Source organism: Sycon ciliatum, chromosome 4 (assembly GCF_964019385.1).
Source record: "Sycon ciliatum chromosome 4, ocSycCili1.1, whole genome shotgun sequence".
NCBI lineage: Eukaryota > Metazoa > Porifera > Calcarea > Leucosolenida > Sycettidae > Sycon > Sycon ciliatum.
The window spans coordinates 624,017-647,600 of NC_088646.1; the positions used below are offsets into that span (position 1 = coordinate 624,017).

At 45.0% G+C, this 23,584-nt stretch overlaps 1 protein-coding gene and 1 non-coding gene across 2 annotated transcripts in view; both read left to right on the top strand.

Annotated features, from left to right (window-relative positions):
• The window catches only part of LOC135813767 (N-acetylglucosamine-1-phosphotransferase subunits alpha/beta-like), a 38,998-nt gene that overhangs the window by 3,816 nt on the left and 11,598 nt on the right, over positions 1-23,584 (top strand). The window contains exons 5-25 of the mRNA XM_065326772.1: positions 885-941; positions 1,359-1,564; positions 1,859-1,938; positions 2,605-2,736; positions 5,845-5,922; positions 6,297-6,386; positions 6,959-7,015; positions 8,234-8,365; positions 8,600-8,770; positions 9,744-9,867; positions 10,709-10,768; positions 11,705-11,769; positions 13,748-13,862; positions 16,789-16,988; positions 17,148-17,255; positions 17,581-17,648; positions 18,654-19,407; positions 20,271-20,392; positions 21,374-21,410; positions 21,808-21,879; positions 22,881-23,083. Of these exons, the coding sequence (XP_065182844.1) occupies positions 885-941; positions 1,359-1,564; positions 1,859-1,938; positions 2,605-2,736; positions 5,845-5,922; positions 6,297-6,386; positions 6,959-7,015; positions 8,234-8,365; positions 8,600-8,770; positions 9,744-9,867; positions 10,709-10,768; positions 11,705-11,769; positions 13,748-13,862; positions 16,789-16,988; positions 17,148-17,255; positions 17,581-17,648; positions 18,654-19,407; positions 20,271-20,392; positions 21,374-21,410; positions 21,808-21,879; positions 22,881-23,083 (2,931 nt within the window). The remainder of the gene's footprint in view (positions 1-884; positions 942-1,358; positions 1,565-1,858; positions 1,939-2,604; positions 2,737-5,844; positions 5,923-6,296; positions 6,387-6,958; positions 7,016-8,233; positions 8,366-8,599; positions 8,771-9,743; positions 9,868-10,708; positions 10,769-11,704; positions 11,770-13,747; positions 13,863-16,788; positions 16,989-17,147; positions 17,256-17,580; positions 17,649-18,653; positions 19,408-20,270; positions 20,393-21,373; positions 21,411-21,807; positions 21,880-22,880; positions 23,084-23,584) is intronic.
• On the top strand, positions 12,588-12,659 carry Trnae-uuc (transfer RNA glutamic acid (anticodon UUC)). Its single transcript has one exon. It is a non-coding gene; the product is annotated as a tRNA-Glu (tRNA).

The following is a 23,584-nucleotide window of genomic DNA, read 5'->3' on the forward strand; positions in this document are numbered from 1 at the left end:
GGTTCCAGGGGTTTCGCGGAACCCCCTAATTTTTGTAAATGTACTACTGGCAACCATATGCGTGTCCATGTGCATGTATCAGCTACTGTAAAAGCCGTTATTCTAACGAGGCGCATATTATAACGATTTCCCAAAATTGACTTGTTTACGAGTACCAAAGGTAACAATTCTCACTCCGCATTCTCAACGCTCAATAGGACAGTATATGTATCGATTTCTGTATAACGATTTCTATTTTAACGACAGATTTCTCCTCGTTAACTCGTTAGAGTTAGCACTTCGTTATATATATTGCTTTTACAGTATTCAGTTTTGACTATACTGGACCTCCCCTGTAGAGATCGTTGGTACTACTGGTGCTTGGAAGTATACTAGTGCAGGTGGAATCTTAATTCGAACATACCGCTTAATTAGAAGTTTTTTCAGGACCGTTTCTATCAATACGATTCCCACATAAAAAAATTCTGATAATTCGAACCTCGAACTGGACATGTACGGTTAATTAGAAGTTCCACAGATTGCACTTACATAGAAAATGTGTGGGATTTGTGCTGATAATTCGAAGTTAGCAACGTGTAATTCGAAGTTCACTGTACACTGTACTGGTCAGTTCAGTTTGCATGAGCAGGCTGTGCCGGTCAGTTCAGTGTCCGTACAATTTGTGTCTAAGGTCCATAGCGCAACTCTGCGTGACCATGAGAGCATGTTGACATACATATTGAGTTGTGGGTTCATGTTTGGATAATTAGAATGTCCGGATAATTAGAAGTTTTTTCCTGGCATTTTGAGGTTCGAATTATCAGGATTTCACCTGCACAATGTAATTTTGCTGCTGTTAATTTTGCTGCTGTTGTTGGCGTTTTCTTCTCTTCTCTTTTGTGCAGTGGTAAAAACGTGACCGTGTGTAGGAATACAGGAAATCGTACAAGAACAAGATTAAAGTGAGCAGTGTTGGTTTGAAGTTAGTTTGTGTATTTTGGTGTTGCAGGGAGAGTATCGGTATGGCATCATTGCGGTTAGTGTGCTATTGTTCTTTCATAGCTCCTCCATTCCATGCTACCTGTCTGGAAGAAGAGCAGTTACTCTTGTGATTTTTCGCTTGCCATGGCTATCTTCTTCGGCTTTCTCTAATCCGTGTGGTGGAGGGGAATGAAATAATGTGCATTCAGCTAAACAATAGTTCTTGACTACGCTGATTGTAGCCGAACAAATTGAACAGCCATTATTGAATAAAATACTCGTTGTTTTCTATGTGTGTGTGTGTGTGGGTGGGTGTGTGTTCCATCTGTCTGTCCGTCTGTGCCTGTGCGCCTGTCCATATTTGCTCATGTGTGTGACTGTATTGTGTTGCTATGCAGAGATGCTGCTGGCGAAGTCATCTGCCCGTTTTCTGATTGCCTACCGTTCGTGACAATAGTTGTTCAGCTACACATGCCTGACAACACCACTGTTGAGCAGTTTCAAAGAATAGGCTTTTCCAGTGCTAAGCGTGTGTTCAAGACCCGTGCCGGTGGTTGGCATGGTGAAGAGGCGATGGCTTTGGTGTACGCCAGCAAAGAGTCGCGTGAGTTGTCTTTTCCCAGAGACGGCACGTCTGCTTATGTGTAGTTGGTGATGCAGCCATTTTGTTAAAATATATGATCCACGCATACATGCACACTCGTGTTTGCATGTGCACCCATCTGCATGTACGCACGCATGCACGCACACGCTTTTGTTCATCGTTATTGAAGCGTCTCTCATCTTGGTCCTCCCACCAGCACCCTGTACTTGGTCTTGGTGTGATGATGGAGTATTAACTGTGCTGCCGTGTTTGTCTGTGTCTGTCCACAACTGCTTTCTGCTTTGTAATTCTCAGTCAAGGCTGACTTGTTCACGCTCAAGAAATCCAATGTTACTTGGGGAAACAAGAGTCTGGGTTTCACCGAATGCTATGTGGTAAGTCAACTGGCATTAACGTTTTGCTATGGTGTTTGGACATGGAGCCAGCACGATGATATTGATATACTTGCAAGTTGCAAGTGCATTTGTGATATATTCTCACATTTCTCAGTCATCATTATCAATCTGTTATTGTTTAAAAGCAGCATGGTGAACTCACTATTGTTACTGCCTCTGCCCGACTTTGCTCATGGATGGAGGGCCGTATGTGTAAAGTAACTGCATAGTTATACTACAAAGATGTTCGCTGGCCCACATGAGCAGATACACAGCAGATCTACAGGGCATGCCGTATATGCAGTATGTATAGTATATGCTGCATAATGCAGTATGTATAGTATATGCCGTATATGCAGTATATGCAGTATGTATAGTATGTATAGTAGATGCAGTATGTATAGTATATGCAGTATGTATAGTAGGTCTTTTAGTACAGTGTATACACTCTTGGAACTATATCGGGTGCTCCACTCGCTAAAGTCCATCACCAAGTGTTGAACCTGTGTGTTGATCCGATTCACTCGTGTGTGTGGGTATGGGTGTGTGTGTGGGTGTGTGTGCGTGCGTGCGTGCGTGTGTGCATGCGTACGTGTGTGTGTGTGTGTGTGTGTGTATGTGTGTGTGTGTGTGTGTGTGTGTGTGTGTGTGTGTGTGTGTGTTCAGTCAACACTGTCGACGTTGAAACGGGCCTCGTCCTTAGAGGATCACCTTGTTATGAAGGGTCTTGCAGAGAATGTCGCTTTGAGTGATGTCATATCGTTTGCAAACCGTACCTTCAATGGAACTGTGCTGGAAGTAAGTAGCTGTGACTGTTGCTGGCTTATAGGTGCATGCGTGTGTTGAGACCATATGGTTGACATCACCCCATATCTATTATATATGTTGTATGGAGTGGAAAACCAGAGCTTGCTGTCACGGTGATGCCACTTTGTACAAAGCACCCCTAATGATGACCAGGTAACCCCAGAACGGAACAGTTTGAAGTCCACTGGAAGTTCACCCCGGATTTTAAACTATAGTGAAAGTCAGTTCGTACAGACACGGATATGGCGTATACCTGGTGATTACGTACACATGTCATTGCGCCGATTTTCCCTCCGTAAGAGCATATACAAAGGTGTATTGTTATGATGAACTTAGGTAACGGCTGCATAAGACATACCGTTTTGGTGGTCCCGCCGCAAAGTTGATTTTCATACGAAGTGCAACTCAAACTGTACTCAGTAATTGTAACCTGCATGCCATGACGCTTCTGGTTATTACCGTAAGATGGACATTTGTCTGGGAGCGAAACATGGCAGTTTAGGCCTTTCGCTTCGTGCTTTTGTTTGTTCCGTGTGACTAAAGACAACATCGCGAACGTGGGTCCATTGCATGAACTTTACGTGTATCACCCACGTTCCCGTATCCATTGGGTGGGACTAAACCTCCCTATTATCTTACCCTACAAGTGTTCGAATCAAAATACCAAAACGGAAAGTTAATCTGAGCCTGTTCAGTTTTGTGTGGACTGTTCCGATGTGCCGTCCACTCTACACATGTACATTGTGTTCTCTCTCATCCACTACGCAGGTTCATCTTGTGCTAGGTTCTGGATTCTTTCAGTCACTACGTAGGCTCATCTTGTGTTTTGTGTTCTGGGTTCTCTTATTCATTACGTAGGCTCATCTTGTGTTTTGTGTTCTGGGTTCTCTTATTCATTACGTAGGCTCATCTTGTGTTTTGTGTTCTGGGTTCTCTTATTCATTACGTAGGCTCATCTTGTGTTTTGTGTTCTGGGTTCTCTTATTCATTACGTAGGCTCATCTTGTGTTTTGTGTTCTGGGTTCTCTTATTCATAACGTAGGCTCATCTTGTGTTTTGTGTTCTGGGTTCTCTTATTCACTACGTAGGCTCATCTTGTGTTTTGTGTTCTGGGTTCTCTTATTCATAACGTAGGCTCATCTTGTGTTTTGTGTTCTGGGTTCTCTTATTCATTACGTAGGCTCATCTTGTGTTTTGTGTTCTGGGTTCTCTTATTCATTACGTAGGCTCATCTTGTGTTTTGTGTTCTGGGTTCTCTTATTCATTACGTAGGCTCATCTTGTGTTTTGTGTTCTGGGTTCTCTTATTCATTACGTAGGCTCATCTTGTGTTTTGTGTTCTGGGTTCTCTTATTCATTACGTAGGCTCATCTTGTGTTTTGTGTTCTGGGTTCTCTTATTCCATACGTAGGCTCATCTTGTGTTTTGTGTTCTGGGTTCTCTTATTCATTACGTAGGCTCATCTTGTGTTTTGTGTTCTGGGTTCTCTTATTCATTACGTAGGCTCATCTTGTGTTTTGTGTTCTGGGTTCTCTTATTCATTACGTAGGCTCATCTTGTGTTTTGTGTTCTGGGTTCTCTTATTCATTACGTAGGCTCATCTTGTGTTTTGTGTTCTGGGTTCTCCTATTCATTACGTAGGCTCATCTTGTGTTTTGTGTTCTGGGTTCTCCTATTCATTACGTAGGCTCATCTTGTGTTTTGTGTTCTGGGTTGTCTTATTCATTACGTAGGCTCATCTTGTGTTTTGTGTTCTGGGTTCTCCTATTCATTACGTAGGCTCATCTTGTGTTTTGTGTTCTGGGTTCTCTTATTCATTACGTAGGCTCATCTTGTGTTTTGTGTTCTGGGTTCTCCTATTCATTACGTAGGCTCATCTTGTGTTTTGTGTTCTGGGTTCTCCTATTCATTACGTAGGCTCATCTTGTGTTTTGTGTTCTGGGTTGTCTTATTCATTACGTAGGCTCATCTTGTGTTTTGTGTTCTGGGTTCTCCTATTCATTACGTAGGCTCATCTTGTGTTTTGTGTTCTGGGTTCTCCTATTCATTACGTAGGCTCATCTTGTGTTTTGTGTTCTGGGTTCTCTTATTCATTACGTAGGCTCATCTTGTGTTTTGTGTTCTGGGTTCTCTTATTCATTACGTAGGCTCATCTTGTGTTTTGTGTTCTGGGTTCTCCTATTCATTACGTAGGCTCATCTTGTGTTTTGTGTTCTGGGTTCTCTTATTCATTACGTAGGCTCATCTTGTGTTTTGTGTTCTGGGTTCTCTTATTCATTACGTAGGCTCATCTTGTGTTTTGTGTTCTGGGTTCTCTTATTCATTACGTAGGCTCATCTTGTGTTTTGTGTTCTGGGTTCTCTTATTCATTACGTAGGCTCATCTTGTGTTTTGTGTTCTGGGTTCTCTTATTCATTACGTAGGCTCATCTTGTGTTTTGTGTTCTGGGTTCTCCTATTCATTACGTAGGCTCATCTTGTGTTTTGTGTTCTGGGTTCTCCTATTCATTACGTAGGCTCATCTTGTGTTTTGTGTTCTGGGTTCTCTTATTCATTACGTAGGCTCATCTTGTGTTTTGTGTTCTGGGTTCTCCTATTCATTACGTAGGCTCATCTTGTGTTTTGTGTTCTGGGTTCTCCTATTCATTACGTAGGCTCATCTTGTGTTTTGTGTTCTGGGTCCTCTTATTCATTACGTAGGCTCATCTTGTGTTTTGTGTTCTGGGTTCTCTTATTCATTACGTAGGCTCATCTTGTGTTTTGTGTTCTGGGTTCTCCTATTCATTACGTAGGCTCATCTTGTGTTTTGTGTTCTGGGTTCTCCTATTCATTACGTAGGCTCATCTTGTGTTTTGTGTTCTGGGTTCTCCTATTCATTACGTAGGCTCATCTTGTGTTTTGTGTTCTGGGTTCTCTTATTCATTACGTAGGCTCATCTTGTGTTTTGTGTTCTGGGTTCTCTTATTCATTACGTAGGCTCATCTTGTGTTTTGTGTTCTGGGTTGTCTTATTCATTACGTAGGCTCATCTTGTGTTTTGTGTTCTGGGTTCTCTTATTCATTACGTAGGCTCATCTTGTGTTTTGTGTTCTGGGTTCGTAGGCTCATCTTTGGTCAGCAAACAACAGTGCTGTTTTACGGTTTTGGAACCGCACGTTCGCCTCTAAAGCGTATTCTACCGTAAGTTAATGTGTAGTTTTCGGTGTGGGTGTGCGTGCTGAGTGGGTATGGGTGTGCCTGCTGGGTGTGTGTATGTGTGTGTGGGTGTGTGGGGTGGGGAGGGGAAGGTCACTCTCTTTCAGTTGTGCGTCTATTCTCCCGTGACAGTCTTAGTCTATATAAGTAGTGCTCTCTTGTTCCGTTCTGATGTGTGTGCTTGGCTTCCGTCAGTATACATGTAGTAGACCCTTTGCTGTTCGTGATGTGGGTGGGTGCGGGTGTGGGTGGGTGCGGGTGTGGGTGGGTGGGTGGGTGTGGGTGGGTGTGGGTGGGTGTGGGTGGGTGTTTTGATGAATGTTTGGCTGTGTTGACTTGTATTGTGTGTGTGTTCGTAGCCCAAAAGTGAACTGACCCTGCAGGAGAAGCAAGTGGAGTTATCCTATGGGTATCTTGTGTGGGATGAGCTCAAGGACCCCAATGCTCCAGTAAGTTATGTTCTGGTAAAGGACATAAGTACATTGTAGCCCTCATGTCACCATACATGTATGTTGTACAGGAAAACGGATGATCTGATGATCGCCTCGTGCGTGAAACTCGTAGTTACAACACAAATTTTCACCCTCTTCTTATTCTTGCATGCATGTTGTACATGTAAGCATGTCATTACTTACCCTGCATTCTATTATCCGTGGTAGAAACTAGAAAGATGCAGAGAAGTAACAGCAGCTGCTGAAGCAATGCTTGATATGCTGAGCACAGAGCATTTCACACATAGAATACGAAAGACCATTGGGTAGAAAGATGTATTGACTTTTGTTTGTAGTACATTTTCAGTAGATGAATGCATGTGACAATAGCCCGTAAAACATGCTTTATCGGACTTGGAGGGAAGCACTACTGCTGTGGTCTGTTGGTCAAAGCAGCTCCACTCTACCGGATATATTCATTATTTTCATTTGTGTCTCTGTATGTCCGTCTATCTGTCCTTCTGTCTGTCTGTCTGTCTGTTTGGGACTGTGTGTGTGTGTGTTTTGTGTGTTGGCATGACTGTATTCAGACTGGTTTGCCTGAAACTGATGACATATCGTCAGCCAGTCGCTTCCAGGACAATGAGGTAGGGGCTGAGTGTTGCTCGTTGTATGTCTGCTATCTGGGCATGATGGGGGCTTCTATGCCTTTGTTTGTGCCATTGGTTTGAGAAGTTGTGGTCTTCCATGTAAGTTTGTGAAATCAACTTTGAATGGTATGATGGCGAGGGCGAGGATGATGGGCCACAGGGTCCATACTACACATTTAGAAGTGCCCAGACGAAATGTCCCAGTACTTAAGCTGGCCAAACATTACCCAACAACCCACGTATCCATATTTCTAGTACTAGGTGGGGAGAAAGGGGTGAGGAATCAACGATCAGCTGTGTCTCCGAGCCTTTTTTTTGTAGGCTGGTGTAATGCAGTCGACGACCTGCACACCGGCTTTCTCGCTTTTCACCGAAGTACTGAGGCTGGCGCTATAATGGTGCTCCTCTGGCTGGCAAAGAGCTTCCATTTTTGAGAATATGATGTGTTCGTTACACAACCGAAACACTTGTTGCCATAGTGGTACTCTGGCTGTTCTCTCCAGTACACATTTACAGCACACTTGTGATTACTGTGTACAGTGTATCATCCTCTTCAGCAATGCATGGGCCTTCAAGCTGATTTCTTGTATTAAAATAGCTCACAGCTTAGACCTAAGAGAGAGAGGAGAGAGAGGGGGAGAGAGAGAACTGCAGCCCTTGCTGTTGTTGCTGCTGCAGGGGCTGAACATGTTGAAGGTCTGCCTGTCTACACATCTGTATGTGTGTATGTGTGTGTGTTCACGTGCTTTCATATAACTCAGTGTCTGCTCCAGCGCCGGGTGAGCCGGGTAATCCACCCGGTTGGGCGGTGCTTGGACCCGGTTGAAAATAGAATACCGGGTCACCTGTGACCTGGTTGGTACTGTCGAACTTTGAAAGGACTTACTACATGGCTTGTATGTGTCAGATACTTCTTCTTCTTTCGTAATCTTCTAATTCCTGTCCTCTCTTTTCTAAATGCGGCTTATCCATTCGCCTTTATATCATTGGACCTAGTTCCCGTTTATTGTCCCAATTTTAAAATAAACTAACCAACCAGTTAAAGCATGTGACTCGGCTGGTGAGACAGCGCCAGGTATGTACATGTGTACCCGGCTCCGACCCGGTTGAAATGGTTGCGCCAGGTACACGTGTACCCGGCTGCCCTACAATCCTAGAGCAGACACTGTAACTATGTGTGTTTGTGTTTGTACATCTTTGTGTTTGTGCACAAAGGAGTTGCGTTTCTCCCTGCGTGCCTTGGAGAAGAATGCCCCCTGGATTCGTAACATCTACATTGTGACTAATGGCCAGATACCTCGCTGGCTCAACCTCAACCATCCTCGCATCAAGGTTGTGGCACACAAGGTACTAGAGGACTTGTAGTGCGTGACTGTGTAGTGCAGCCTACATTGCCACGTCCCTCACACCCCCCCCCCCCCCTCCCCACACACACACACACCCAACACACACCATTGTGCAGGCATGCACACTCATACATTAGTAGACATACACCAAGCAGTGCGACCCAGACAAGGGATCAACCTATCTCTAACTACATAATTATGTGCGTGTGTGTGTGTCTATGTATGTATGGTCCAGGACATCTTCATCAATCAGTCTCACTTGCCTACATTCAGCTCACCAGCTATAGAATCACATCTCTTCCGCATAGATGGACTGTCAGATAGGTTTCTCTATCTCAACGATGATGTCATGTTTGGTCAGAAGGTTTGGCCAGATGATTTCTACACGCATTCACGTGGGCACAAGGTAAAAGGGTGCTTGCTTTGTAGTGTCTTGCGTGCTACCCCTGTCTGACATGTGTATACATGGATGTATGCCTATTTGTGATGTTTGCTACCCTTGTTTGGCATGTATGAAAATCGATTGTATTTTTGTAAGTCAGTCAAGTGCCAAGTCAAATCGGCAGGGAAAGCGCGAGTGCATCTGGAGCAACACACTATTCCTCTGATATTGCCGAAGTTGCTACCACTATTTCTTATATCTCATAGCAGTTTTGCTTGCATAACGTTCGTAGGCCACAGTCATTGAAACGCTTACACAGAACAACAAGGGCAAGGCTTGTTTGTCACTACTCTGAATTCCATGCTTGTGCAATCAAGCAAAATTCTAGGCCACAGTCATTGAAACTTTTATAGCACTTTTTGAATGTGTCACCGATGCTACCATAGTACTAGAATCCTGAACGCACGGCAGCATTTACAATAGTTATGTGGCTCTGAAGAGCTTTTATTTCACTGTTGACGGATCCTATTGGTTTATGAAATATGATTTACGGTGTTGGGTTTTATGCGTGGGGGTGGGGTGGGGGTGGGGGTGGGGGTGGGGGTGGGGGTGTGGAGATATCCTGGACTGTGTTCCCGCTTTCTTTGCATTCTTTCATCAGCTGTGCAAGTTGACTACGGACCCGGCAATCCACCCTTGAAATAGTAGACCTCATCGTTTTGTACTCTGTCTTTGCTGTACAGTCAACTTTGCTAATAACGACTGCGGATATAACGACAATTCGCGAATAACGACAGAATTTCCATGCCCAGACCAAAGTCCCATCTAACTGTCATACAATGTCATATAATGAGACTTCGGGGATAAGGACACTTCGCGAATACGGACACTTTTCTGATGCCCCGCAGATTGTCGTTATACGCAAAGTTGACTGTATTTGCATGTGTAGCTGCATGTGTGTAAAAATGTGACTGTTGATGTTATGTATGTGTTTCAGGTATATATGGCATGGTCAGTTCCGCAGTGTAATAAAGGATGCCCTAACAGCTGGCTGAGGGACAAATACTGCGATTCAGCCTGCAACACATCACTGTGTGACTGGGATGGTGGAGATTGTCTTGGTAAGCTGCCATATGATGGACTCTAGATGGCTTTGCCTTTAATAAAACAGAGAGGTTCCGGGCTGGCCAATAGCTGTTTTCTGATGATCAGTCAGTGTGTGGAACTCGGAGTAAATTTTCATCCTCTTATTCTGATGACTGTGTCATGTGCCTAGCCTGTGTGTGCTCTTGATATTGTGTTGTGTTGTGTTTCATGGGGATAGCCTGTGTGTGCTCTTGATATTGTGTTGTGTTGTGTTTCATGGGGATAGCCTGTGTGTGCTCTTGATGTTGTGTTGTGTTGTGTTTCATGGGGATAGCCTGTGTGTGCTCTTGATGTTGTGTTGTGTTGTGTTTCATGGGGATAGCCTGTGTGTGCTCTTGATATTGTGTTGTGTTGTGTTGTGTTTCATGGGGATAGCCTGTGTGTGCTCTTGATGTTGTGTTGTGTTGTGTTTCATGGGGATAGCCTGTGTGTGCTCTTGATATTGTGTTGTGTTGTATTTCATGGGGATATGCTGGGGCATGTGGGTATTGGGAACACTGGCATTATGCAGCAATTCAAACATTACTTCAAGTCGCATTCCTGCTGTGTGGCTCAGTTGCCTATTGTATTCATGCTTCATGCATCTTGTAGCTGGACCTTCGCTGGTGTAGTCTGTGTGTCCGTGTATGTGTTTGGTGTGTGTGTGTGTGTGTATGTATGTGTTCATGCGTGCGTGCGTACGTGCGTGTGTGTGTGTGTGTGTGTGTGTATGTGCGTGGCGTGTGCATGTGTTCTGGGGCAGAACTGGTAGTGGTCATGTCAATATTGTCGTAACTTCCCAAGGCTCTCCTGTGTATGTTTGTATTCTTTCTTCAGGTTTAAAACCGGGACAGAAGCGCCATTACAGCTCATTTAGCAGTACATGGGCCAACAAAGGTGAACTACTGGGTTTCAGTCTCAAAATCTATGTTTTCTTATTGTGTGTTGTTATAGCTGGTACATTACACTAACGCTGCTCTTCACTGAGTCGGGCAGGAGACTAGTGTATGGCTAACCTTCCAGTGCATATGCTGATTACATCATGACATGTACAACACATTGTGTTGATTGCATGTGTGCTTGGCGACTACAGTCAGACCTCGCTTATCCGGTCCTCGTTTATCCGGATCCCTCGCCATCCGGAAGAAAAAAGCGGGTTACATATTTACAGCATACGTGATGCATCCAACATAAACGGTGTTCGGTTATCCGGTTCCCTCGCCTATCCGGATATTTTTTTGGAAAACGGATGTGTGCGGTTAAGCGAGGTCTGACTGTACTTCAAAGTACCAACTCAGGTACAGTGTATCCTCACCACCGTGCACACAGTCTCAACGCTTCAGTAACCCAGGAGTACTGAAAACCATTGTTCAGTGCTATGAAACTGAAGACTCCACTGCTGCTGTACTTATGTACATATGATATGAGTCAAGCATTGTTTAGTATTTCCTGATAAGAACATTATATTCAGATGGTTGAGGGAGTTCACAGTGGTAAAACATGTATTGAATACTTTTTTTGTTCACGCCAGGCCCATCCTCAGAACCTGTATTAGCAAGAGCACATGACTGTGCTGTATGTCGTATAGTGAATTTCTGTTAAAAGCTGGATTGGGCAGCTGCCTGAGAAGAAGAGTGTACGAATAGGTCCAAGAGAGAGAGAAGGGGAGAAAGCAATACCGACTGTTGTATTTTGTTTCAATGCAGGACCAGTGGTGGTGGTGGTGGTGATAATCGCTAGTAATGATTGACAGCCCTTTGTGCCAAACATGCTGCCTACATCTGTGCATCACCTGTACTGTATGTCTGTGTGTGTCTGTGTGTTTCTTTGCAGACAAATCAAAGTATTGTCATGGAAGTTGTGCTGATACTTGGATTGGAGATCGCTATTGTGATACCGTACGTACTAATGGCCATGCACTGTGTATTTGCTCTCAAACTCGTGTAAACGAAAGTAAGAAAGTCACTTGTATTTGTATTTATATCATTATCTCATGGCACATCATGATGACGGCCAGTAAAACTGAGACAAGGGTGAAAGCCAACCACAGCAGTAAAACAGATAAAAGACTACAAATAAAAGGCAAAGGAGGAGACAAACCAGCAGGATATACATGAAACCTATAATTGAGCAGAGATTTTAGCAACAAAATTATCCATCGACGTGCTGGTCTTGGCCTGCGTTGGTAATGTTGCCCAAAACACATAGCCAGCAAAGATCGGGGATCTATTGAATAGGGTGGAGGCAGCGCGTGGGAGACTGAATGAGTTCCGGGTATTCCGTGTTTCGGAGAACCAATTATAAGCCTGCATATGCAAGGGTATTCTTCTACTTCAAACTGCACTCACTTCGTATGTAGACAGGTAGAACTAGCTTCCCCTTGTAGACCTTTATGCAACCTGAAAAATGAAGCTACTGTTACGATTGTGTGGATGTGCGGAGGAGGGGATGGGGAAGGAGGATGGCAATCTACAATCTGGAAACCTGGAAAACAAGGAGATTAGATTTGGACCTTGTTTCGGTCAAAGTTTGTTCACAGAATCCCCCCCCTCTACTGGCCACAATATGCACTCACGTGGGCAATATGGCGTGTGTGGTGCCATTACCAAGGTGATCCCCGATACGGCATGTGTCGTGGAAATAATTGCCTCTGACCTTGTTTAGCCGTCTTGAAGAGGTATCAAAACTGAAGCCAGACATCTAGCTTTCATCCAACTCCCATATGGTCTAGTGGTTAGGATTTCTGGTTTTCACCCAGACGGCCCGGGTTCAATTCCCGGTGTGGGAAAGGTTTCCTTTTTATTTATTTTTATTTTGCACCTTTTACGAATCCTGCATCAGGACTGACAAGAGCACTATCAAGAGTCCATAAACAAGAGTATTTACGCCTTCATTCCTTCCTTACAAGCTCATGCATCATGTATATGTGGCTGCATCCGCGCACTGCAGAAAATCAAACACCACACTTTCCATAAATTGAGCAAAACCGGGTGTGCTGGTATGAGAGATTGTGGGTTTGAGTGCATGAGTACATGCCATGATGCAGGCAAGTCACGTAGTGAAGGCATTGTGCTGCGTACAGGCCCATAAAGGCCATAGCCACAGTTGCATGGACTACTCTTGTTCATGGACTCTCGGTACTATATGCAACGGTGATCATGGGTCACTGAGCTGCGCTGCCTTCACTAAGTAACTTGCCTGATTCATACCCTGCACTTATGCACTCAAACCCACAATCTCATATCAGCACAGCCGGCTCTGCTTGATTCGTTGAGGAACGACGTGATCTCAACATTTCCCGAGCATGAACTTCATTCCGCACGACAGTTGATTTCAAATCACATGAAAAAGAGTGGTGCTTTGTTGATGTAGCTGCACGATGTAATGAAGTCAGCGCACCACACATCTGGCCCATAGACAAGAGATCACAGTTACATATTCTTGGTTATTGACTCTTGGCTTGGACCTGATTGTTTCCTTTGCATTTCCATTGTATCAAAAAGACTTTGCATATCAGTTGGCCAAGCAAGAGGTTGATATCTGGGTATCATGTTTTGCTGCGATTCTCACATATAGCAGAACTTCACTAATAGCAGCTGATGGACTAGCAGCAAACCATGTTTGAGTGTCCTCGTATAGGTTTTCCTGGTTTGGTCCTTGATTGTACGTGCCTTTGCATCAATTATTCTACATGTTGTGTGTGTGTGTGTGTGTGTGTGTGCATGCGCGTGCATGTGTGTGTGTGTGTGTGTGTGTGTGCATGCGCGTGCATGTGTGTGTGTGTGTGTGTGTGTGTGTGTGTGTGTGTGTGTGTGTGTGTGTGTGTGTGTGTGTGTGTGTGTGTGTGAGTGTTGGTCTTGCTCTGGTTGTATGCAGGCTTGCAATGTGTTGGAGTGCGGCTTTGATGGTGGCGATTGTGAGGTTGGAAACTACCATCGTCTCTGGTCACATCCCCTCAACACCGCTGTGGGCAATGTCACTGTCCCTACAGGTACGCATGCCTGCTGAATCATGTTGATAGAACATTGCGTGCCTGCTGCTGATGGCAACGCTGCTACTGCTGCTGACTTTGCTGCTGGCCACATCTTGCTATAGGATTATTTATGTATTTGTTTGCCCAATGATATTGTTGTGTGTGTGTGTGTGTGTGTGTGTGTGTGTGTGTGTGTGTGTACTTTTGTATGTGCACACTGTATGCCTCAAGCCTATCCTGTAATGTGACAATTGTCAGTTGAAGTTGTTGTTCTGTGGACAAGCATATAAACACATACGCACACTGGAAGCACAATGCACTACCATTAGTCCGCAGTCCAGGGTGCAGAATTGTGACTTTTCGTTCGCCACGAAAGGGCACCAAGGTTTGACATGACCAAATGAAAGAGCAAGAGCAGGGCTTTCCAGGCATGTGTCTCTTGATTAGCTGTGTTGGGGCTTTGTTGACCAAATCGCGACAATTGTTTTTCTACGCGTTGCCATGGCAACTGGATCATGAATTTGAATTTTGAGGCTATTGCAAGCATCATAGCGATGTTTGTGAACTGTATTCGAGCCACAGAGGCTGAGGAGAGCCAGCATGCGAAATTTTACCGAATTTGGATGAAGTATAGGCATGTAGAGAGGAGAAATAGTACTGCACAGTATGACGCAACATGCGACACAGTTGTCATGTCATGTACTACCTTGCAGTTTGCACCTACAACCACACTATCGCATAACGGATGAGTTCAAAGCAATAATACTAATAATTATATGTTCTAGAATTACATGTGACAACAAAATACACAAAGGAAACCTGATGAGACGAGTTAATTAATTACATGTATAGAGACTGATATGAGAAAACCCGTGCCAAGCACACTGGAGTCGGCCTTAGAAGGAGTGCATTTACTTCAAGTGCAAGTCAACGTAATGGTTTACAGCAATGCAGTGGCTGAAAATGCAGTGTGTGTGTCAGCACCTAAACATAAAGAAATGCGGCATCAAATTTGTTTCGAACTAGGGAAATAGTTCCGCAAAATATTAGACAATGCTGATAGTTAACCTCTGTGTATATTGCGACCCAAAGACCAGGTATGGTCAAACAAAGGGAATGAACTATTTTTAACTGTACTTACGCAGTGGACACGACAACACCAGGGGCATACGAAGGGGTGTTTGGGGTGCCAAAGCACACCCCCCCCCCCCCCAAAAAACCGAATTCGATCTTGGTTTGCAGCTCGTTCAAGAAAGACCATAACGCGCGGACCACAACTCTACACATCGCACACTGTAGCCATCCCTGTTCGGACTTACGTGGTTTTAAAAAAAATCTGAAACCAATCTACGCGTTCTTACTTGCACTTGACTATGTCGTCGGATGATTGGCCATTTTGGAATGGTTAGTACGGTACACAGTGCGGCACGTCATCCTTATAATGTACATCATCCGCTTTGAATGTCTTGTTTTATGCTGTTATGTTCTCCACATGTTTCTCCGTAGAGCCGTTGTGTTTATGATAACAAAAAATACCATGTGACGTTCATCCACTGTCCGTAGATGGCTCAATTTGTCGAAGGCAAAGAGCGGAATACACAGACTGAAGAACGAGCAGTTGCGGTTTCGTACCCCTCAGTTTCACGAACTAAATCGATCATCAGACGAAGATTGATACTGACCCTGCCCTGAGAGTACTGATATATACCATGAATGTGGCAAGCGCAGCGGACTTAGTATTAGTAGCACTCTCAGGCCAAGGTCAGTATCAATGTTCGTCTGATCGCATTGATTCAGTTCATGAAACTCAGAGTTACCCAACTGCACGTTCTTCTGTCTGTGTAATAACAAAATATATAAATATCGGCCGACATGAAAGGACCACAATGAAGGCATGCTCTTTTGTGTGGGAACGTCGAGGAAACCACCTTGATCACTATCCTGGCTACACCTCTGAACACAGTCATCAAGTAGTCCACTGCCTACAGCAGAGAAGAAATCATCCTCCGAGGAATTCGATGAGGCAGTGAGGTCTGCAATGTGCGTCTTTTGTCTGCTTGCTACAATCCTAGCGAGAGTATCTGCATAAGTGCATGAATGATAGCAAGACTTATGGTAGTGTACCTCTCTAGCGATCAGATTCGCTGAACTGATTGCTGCCATAATCCTTTGATCGTGTCGTGTGGCAGCAGCGTTCCGCAATTATTTCTTTTCTGCTTCCACTGTCACGAGTTGAGATGTCGCCTGCTTGGTTGTACAGCTCGCTTATTTGTTTCAGCGTGCCACAAAACAGGCATATTTTTTCTTCTGGTTCAACAACAAGGGCTCGTAGCGATTGATGAGTCCTGTCCATCGAACTGCGGACTCCTCGGATGCCGTGCAGGCTGTCAGAATATTAATTTTGGCACAAGTGTGAATACACTTCAGAGTTCTATTCGTTTCGGGTTCCGCTACAGAGGAGATAGCACCATGTACCAGGCCGGCCAGCACTCGGCAGGAGCTCATCACTGCAGTTGGTATTGCCAAAATACGTGAAACCATGGCATAGGCGAGGCACACCCGATCGACCTAGAACCTAAATCCTGCAGAGTACCGTCCAGGAATACGTTTTTACATCTGAAGCACACCACGTGGCACTCCAATTGTGCGAGATTTCAAATTTGAACTTTTGAGTGGGTTTGATGCATGCTCAAACTTACGCTCCGCGAAACTTGTGCATGGATTTGCCCCGAAGAAATTCGCCTCTATCGAGAGAGCGCCCCAGATCTAGAAGCAGTTCTCGACTGCTTTGGGTACCTCAAGGGGTCCTCTTTCAGGCCCCCACATCAAACCTTGGTGCCCCGTCGTGGCGAACGGAATTTTTTTAGGGCTACATTTTGAGCACTTGGACTGCGGACTACATTGCTGTATCGAACAATGCTACTTTGGTTTTATCTGTGCTCAGGAAACCATGCGGTCTACTTCAACTTGAGTGAAACGTTCACCAAAGTCAGTTCTGGCGACTTCAGTGATTCATCCGTCGTGCGTGCAGCCATCGTCTCTCAGAAGTTCAAAGTTCTGACAATGGTCTTTAACCGCAATCACTCACTCAGTACTGTGTCTCTCTTTCTTTCTGGGGAGCTTGGCAACACAACCAATGTTGAGGTAAAGTGTGATGCGGCGTGATGTAGTGTGCCTGCCTGCCCTCCTGCCTGTCTACCCTATCGACTAGTATCTATCTGCCTGTCGATCTACTATGTGCCCTGCTTTGTCGTGTTCATAAGGTTATGTATGTTTGTGTGTGTTTGTGTTTGTGCTGAGCAGGTCAGATTTAACTTACTCGTTGATACGAAACACCTTGGAGAAGACCAGGGCAATGTTACAGTAGCCAATGCTACTTCCAACGCAACTATCTCCGCTACTGTCCCACCTGTAAGCTAATCATATGAGCGTGTGGTTTTTGCGCAAATTGCACATTTACTGCACACAGTGTGTTTGACAATTACTTGTAGAAAGTATTTTATTCATTTGACAATGATGCAAGGCAATTTTCGCTCACCAAGAAGGTAATTTTGAAGTTGCACCACAAGTTTTTGTGGAGCAGGTATGTTGCATATACAATGTAATTATGTGTGTGTGTGTGTGCGGGGGGGGGGGGGGGGGGGGGAGGTTAGTGGGTGGAGGTGTGCATGCGTGTGTGTGCGTGTCACTGTTTGCTTGACGGCGGTGGTGCTACTGTTCTTCTTGCTATTCCCAGACGCTACCAGCTAACTTGACAGCGCCCACGGACCAGTCAATCCTGTTCTGGATGCAGGGCATACCGAGGTAAGAGATCATTGTACCTTGTACCATGTACCGTGTGTCTTGTACCATGTACCATGTACCGTGTGTCTTGTACCATGTATCGTGTACTAGGAGATCATTGTACCATGTATCATGTACCATGTACCGTGTACAGTGTACCATGTACCTTGTTCCCTGTACCAGATATGCAGATGGATAGATGGACGGGTGAACTAACACATTGTGACAATGTCATATTGTGTGCATTATGTCATCTAGCATGTGTAACTGTGTACACTCAAACGCCTCTTATCCGGACGCCTCAGATACGGGCACGTCTCTCTACCGGCCACCCTCAGCTTGAGTTCCTATGGCAAAAATGCTTCGAATTTGGGGGGTTGAACTTTTCTTCCGAATGCACAAGTGCTTATTTGTCACTCCCAACCTGTGTAATCCACACATTTTTATCCATGGATTATTTTTGTAACCTGAACAGGTGCAATATGCGCCAAAAAAACTTCTTCAAAAATGATAATGATACATGGTAGATGAGTTATCCCGAGATAAGGGCAAATCTGAGATACGGGCAGTGCCCGGTCCCAAGGTGCCCGGATAAGAGACGTCTGAGTGTACAGTGTTGCTTGCTCGCATGACCACATTCAGGATGACCACTGACCAGTTACATTCAGGATGACAACATCACATGCAGGATTGACGTTGTTATTAGGAACCTGTCACAAGACTCACATGGCTGGTCCCTGGTCAGTGGTCACACATGTGACATTTCACAGCTCCTGAGACTTCATAGTCTGCTCACATCAATAGATCACTCTCTGTGATTTGTAGTCTACACTCTAGTTTGTTGCATGCCAAAGTACTAACCTCTGTGCAACATTACTCTTGTACTATCTGATTTCATTTCCCGAGCTTCTCGTTCATCCCATTCCTGTACCGACCGCTGGAAACTAACTAACTTGGTTGGTCATGGGATTGCTGTACAGTTGATGTCAATTGTTTCCATGTTTACTGTGCCATTGCCGTGTACAGCCACTGGTCCACAACACCGAGTGTCCGTGACTACCCTACCACCATGCCAAACATCACCAACATCTCAGTACTACCAGAGGATGTCCAAGCCAAGGTAACCATCCTCAAGCGGCAGCTGCACGACGAGGAAATCACGCCGAAAGGTTATCATAAGTTCTACGATGCGCTAGTCTCGCCACACAAGACTGTCGTACTGGCGGAGTACCGGCGCCAGGTAGGTGCCGCTCTGGCCATGCCCCCGACGACTGTTCCTACGGCACAACCGTCCACTACTGATGGTCCTGGCAACGGCGGGGATAGAGAAGAAAGCCCTGTACCTGTGCCAGGTCATGATGCTGATGTTCATGCTGACACTGGTGATGACATTCCTGCTCACAAGCAATCACTTGATAGTCAGCATACTACTACTGACAATGGTGATAATGCTGCTGCTGCTGATGATGGTGTGGATCAGGCAAACATTCAGCCAACGCAAGCTGCCACTGCACTCCCTCCAGCGCAGCAGTCATCGTCGTCGTCACAACACAAACACCAGCAGCAGCCACAGCAACAACAACACACTGGTAAAGCTGCAAAGGCTGGCAGCAGTTCTGATAGCAGCCACGCAGCACACACTAGTGACAGTACAAAGGTGTCTGCAGACAAGTTGTCTGACTCAGCTCAGCAGCATCTCTCCTCTCACAAGGTGCACAAAAGATCAGAAGATCAAGATGATAATGAGGCGGCTGCTCCAGTTGCTAAATCAGCAGCAAAGGTAGGTTATGCAATCACTACCTGGTGTAAAATACTCCTAGTACAGTCAACTTCGCTAATAACGACAGAATGTCCATGCCCAGAGCAAAGTTCCATCCAACTGTAATACATATAATGAGACTTCGGGTATAACGACACTTCGCGAATAAGGACACTTTTTTTGATGCCCCGCCGAGTGTCGTTATAAGCGAAGTTAACTGTACGTTGTACTGCAACTGAATTCTTTCACTCGGAGTGTAGATTTACAGTGCATCCAAAAACTATTTGTACTCTGGGCTTTTTGGAATCAATTTGAACCGAATTGAGGCTCAAAGGCCAATTTTTGATTTAGCCTTTTAGGTTTTGGACCTCCAACTCTACACATCTGGCTCTGTCAAACTTGGGCGAAAATTTGTTAAAACCTGACTGTAGTGAAGAACGTGCTGAGAGCATTTCCTATAGTTTTCAGAATTTGATGCGCCATTAAGCATCTTGAAGCCCATTCTTACGTTCACTAGCTCAATGGGATCATTGCTTTTATCGAATCAATCATCCTGAGCAGCAAAAAGGCCATCGACATTGTGAATGATTGAGGTACTTTTCTGAGATTACTTTGAGTCGGCATTGTCTGATTTGTACCTTTCAGATCCTTCTGGTCACTGTATACTTTGCATATGTTACATACGAGTAGGATGAACACCCAAGTGCACACACAAATACTAGACATGTCTTTTGCATGTTGTTGCTGGATCCTGTAAGATCCTGTAAAGGACTTACATAGTGCATACTGCTACATGTTGTCTTTGACTCTGAGCTGGGTCATCATATTGTGCATCACTTCTCATCACTTCTCATCACCTCTGCGCTTTGCCTGCCCTGCCATAGACCAAGAGTCCACACACAACCAGCCACTCAGCTGCCACCACAGTACTTCCTATGCGCATTACATCAGCCAAGTCTCTAGAGGCAGACGAAAAGGAGCAAGCGTCCAGGAAGACAATGGCAAAGTATGTGCTACTGTTACTACTGTGCGTGACTGCGTCCCTTTTGTGTTTCCACTCTACTCCTGCCACTTTGGAGTGTCTTTACTGTGGAGTGTCTTTACTGGGGAGTGTCTTTACTGTGGAGTGTCTTTACTGTGGAGTGTCTTTACTGTGGAGTGTCTTTACTGTGGAGTGTCTTTACTGTGGAGTGTCTTTACTGTGGAGTGTCTTTACTGTGGAGTGTCTTTACTGTGGAGTGTCTTTACTGTGGAGTGTCTTTACTGTGGAGTGTCTTTACTGTGGAGTGTCTTTACTGTGGAGTGTCTTTACTGGGGAGTGTCTTTACTGTGGAGTGTCTTTACTGTGGAGTGTCTTTACTGTGGAGTGTCTTTACTGTGGAGTGTCTTTACTGTGGAGTGTCTTTACTGTGGAGTGTCTTTACTGTGGAGTGTCTTTACTGTGGAGTGTCTTTACTGTGGAGTGTCTTTACTGTGGAGTGTCTTTACTGTGGAGTGTCTTTACTGTGGAGTGTCTTTACTGTGGAGTGTCTTTACTGTGGAGTGTCTTTACTGTGGAGTGTCTTTACTGTGGAGTGTCTTTACTGTGGAGTGTCTTTACTGTGGAGTGTCTTTACTGTGGAGTGTCTTTACTGTGGAGTGTCTTTACTGTGGAGTGTCTTTACTGTGGAGTGTCTTTACTGTGGAGTGTCTTTACTGTGGAGTGTCTTTACTGTGGAGTGTCTTTACTGTGGAGTGTCTTTACTGTGGAGTGTCTTTACTGTGGAGTGTCTTTACTGTGGAGTGTCTTTACTGTGGAGTGTCTTTACTGTGGAGTGTCTTTACTGGGGAGTGTCTTTACTGGGGAGTGTGCAGAGTGAGCTGGTGCAGACAGCTGGCACTCCTTACTGGTAGTAGATGGTAAACAGACGGCTTTTGTTCGTGCTCGATTGTATTCTCTGTTGTCCTTGCTGCGCTCTGACTGTCTCTGTTGTTTCTGTGTTTGCAGGGCGCAGGAAGACTGGGAGAAATCTGCCACTACTCAGGTAGGTTTTGTATGGAAATTTCCCATTTCAACTTCCAACTGTGAACTTCTATGTCAGCTTGAATCAGTGCACTCATTTGGTCTGTGTACTTCAGTATGTGTGTACCGGCATGTGTGTGTGTGTGTGCACTTGTGTGTCTGTGTGTATGTTGTTGGGGAAGGGGGAGGGGCTTCTGTGATTGTTCTGGCACCTCTGCTGGCTTGACATGGTCTATCAAAGGTTGGGATCTGAACTCTTGACATGGTGTTTACCAAGGTTGGAGTCTGAACTCGCTACCCTATCAGCCTATAATACATGTAGGTCGTTGACACTGTGCAAACTTCTAGGCTGTGACGGTATGCTGTGGCTTTGTATCAAGTAAAACGACTCTCTGCTTTGTTGTTCTTCTTGCTTTTAGGCTGCTACAGAGTTTGTTGGAACAGGCTCTCTGCCATGGGAGCAACGGAATACGTTCACACAGATGCTTACAGTTAGTTAGTTTACAATGTGATGCACCATGTTGCCATGGTCATGGTTGCCATGTTGTCATGGTCATGGTTGTCATGGTGTTTACATTATCAGCTGCCTAGAAGACTGACCTGCTTCAAAGATAAAAAGAGTGATTTATTTCTATTGCCTTGCCACCATTAGTATTCGCTGTGTCCGGATGATGAGGTGTTCAATGGGCTGGGATGATTCACTGGTAGTAGTAGTGGCAGTGGCATTGAGGAGAGGAGTACACTATTAAAGGCAGCTCTCTGTATGTTGGGGTTTTATTTTGTTTTTACTTTTTTCTGATAGCTGTTAATTGAAACTATTTTTGAACGACTCTGTGTCTAGGAAAGACTGGTGTTTCCCCTACAGCAGAGTGGCTGCTGAATGTACGCTGTACACAGCCCCTGTGTAGCTGCTGTGTTTGTGGACATACCTTACTGTATGGATGTTGTGTGTGCTGACATACATCCATTACACACACTGAGTGCGTTCGATTATGCCCCTGAATCGATTCATGAATCCACTCATGAATCGCCCCTGGCTATTCACACCACCCCATGTGAATAGGGTGAGTGGATTCCGAATCGATTCCAGGGCTCATGACATGAAATCGAACGGCAAGATTCCATTCATGAATCGATTCAAGTGCGTAATCGAACGCATTCACTGAGTGCTTGTGTACAGAAGAATGGATGGTTCTATTCAGAAAAGAACCACCTCGGCATGTGTACGTTCACACATCACTGGTCATGCTAAGCAACTAAGGCTATGCATGTACAGTTCTGACCAGAGAAATCCGACCTCATGAATAAAATAGCACCGCACTCATGTGAGCAGCGCAGAGTGGTGTGTGTGGTGCAAGGGTCGCGTAGCCCCCGGCGCTAGTATATTCATGAGGTCGGGTTTCTCTGGCCAGGACTGTACTTCTAGTAGTCATACTGTTCTTGCTCTTGCTCTTGCTGTGGTGCTGATGTGTTGTTGATGTACTGTGACTAGGAACTTCACAACAGACGCAAAACAGAGGAGCAGTATCACACGCAAGCTGCACCAGGTCGCCGACATCTCATGGACACGTTCGCCGACTCTCTGCGACATGTCAACCGCTTGTTCAATCGCTTTTTCGGCTTCAAGAGTCGAAAGGTGCCCGCTCACATGCCGCATTTCATTGACAAGAGGATCTTTGCGCGTCTACATGCAATGTGAGTATGCTGCCTCCTGTCACGTTGACTGTGCACACGCCATGAAGTTAGTTTCTTGGGAGAGCTTTAGACTGAATGGTGCAGATTTGGTTTGTTGTAGAACCAAGAGGAACATCTTCAATCATGCCCCTGGTAAGCTAGTCTTGGATTACAGCATTGTACCTGTGAAGAAGGTCAGGATGTGCTTCCAGACGATGGACGTGTGCCTTCGGCTTTTCCGTTACGGCATTGATCATATCGTCATTCACTGACAGTGTTGTCCTGTGATGTACGTACCCTGTCCTTGTACTCATAATCTAAACCAAGTTTTTTTCAAGTTGAAGTAAAGAAACAGCATTTTTTCTAATGTACCGTCACATGCCAACATTCCTCCTTGTTACAGTACAAGAGCACGCTATGCGTCAGTAGGGACATATACACGCACACATCACACTGCAGATAGTGCAATGTGTACACACCCTAGGCATGGTACCCCCATCACTCCTGTTGCTGTTGTCTGTG